The following is a 996-nucleotide window of genomic DNA, read 5'->3' on the forward strand; positions in this document are numbered from 1 at the left end:
GAAAATACTTCGGCGGTGGGAAGTTTTGGTGCGTGTCAGGAGCAAGTTGGAGCCTCTCGTGTCTCCCAAGTTCCCCGCTGGAAGTTTGGGCTCTAAAGTGAACCTTATTCCTGCTTCCCTCGCTCGCTCGCTCTCTCTCTCTCTCTGGCGGTTAACAAATAAGAAAGGGGGGGAGGAGATTGATGTATTTATTTCTGTAAAAGAGTAAACTCACTATTGCAAGAGTTCATCCGCTGCATCCAGGGGTAAACCGGGGCGGAACACTTTTGCTCCTCGCTCTCTCCGAACACAGTTTTGCTCTGCGCGCAGTCCGACTTGCGCGGCTCGGGGGCGAAGGGCACCTCGTCCAGGCTGGGGGGCGCGCACGGAGGGTCCTTCTCCCTGAAAAAGCCGCCGGCCCCATAGTCACAGGCGGAGCCGCGGCTGTAGGCTCCGTTGCTCTGCTGGTAGTAAGGAGAGGAGGTGTAGCCCTTCTCCTGGACGCCCGTGGCTCCATAGGTGCTGGGGTAGTGCCTCAAAGGATCCGCATAGCCCGAGGGATAGAGCGGGATCTGTCCCAGGAAGGGCTCCTGCCCCGCCGCCAGACTCACCGGGAAGGTCGAGTTGACAAAATAAGAACTCATTGGAAGGAGCCTCGCCGTCCTTTCCCGGCTTTATGATTTGTTGTGTTTTATAGTCCAAGTGGTTTAGCTATTAGTAGTATATCGGAGATTGGGTTTTAGCTGAAGGGAGATGGCGTGGTGCCAGCGAGGGACACAAGGAAATACAACCATCTGATCATGGGCTGACCAATAGCAGGCGCCTGAGGTTGCAAAATAGCACCCATGAGGAGCTGAGATTGCACCAGGGACCCTAAGAACAAACCATCCACCCCCTTTTCCCTCCCTTTTAAACAACAGAAATGCACCCCCTTAACCAAATATATAATATCTGCCGAAAGAAACATTCCCGGCGCGCTCGGAGCTTCATAAATAAATAAACGTGTGTTTTCCACCC

At 53.8% G+C, this 996-nt stretch overlaps 1 protein-coding gene and 1 long non-coding RNA gene across 2 annotated transcripts in view; one reads left to right on the forward strand and one right to left on the reverse strand.

Annotated features, from left to right (window-relative positions):
• The window catches only part of LOC115307827, a 24,673-nt gene that overhangs the window by 21,874 nt on the left and 1,803 nt on the right, over window positions 1-996 (forward strand). The gene's annotated exons all lie outside the window — the stretch shown is intronic.
• HOXB6 (homeobox B6) overlaps window positions 55-996 on the reverse strand; it is a 7,944-nt gene continuing 7,002 nt past the window's right edge. Inside the window, exon 2 of the mRNA XM_029963450.1 lies at window positions 55-802. Within this exon, the coding sequence (XP_029819310.1) occupies window positions 189-623 (435 nt within the window). The 5' untranslated portion in view covers window positions 624-802 and the 3' untranslated portion in view covers window positions 55-188. The remainder of the gene's footprint in view (window positions 803-996) is intronic.

This window comes from Manacus vitellinus, unplaced genomic scaffold (assembly GCF_001715985.3).
Source record: "Manacus vitellinus isolate BGI_N305 unplaced genomic scaffold, ASM171598v3 scaffold_102_pilon, whole genome shotgun sequence".
Classification (NCBI taxonomy): Eukaryota; Metazoa; Chordata; class Aves; order Passeriformes; family Pipridae; genus Manacus; species Manacus vitellinus.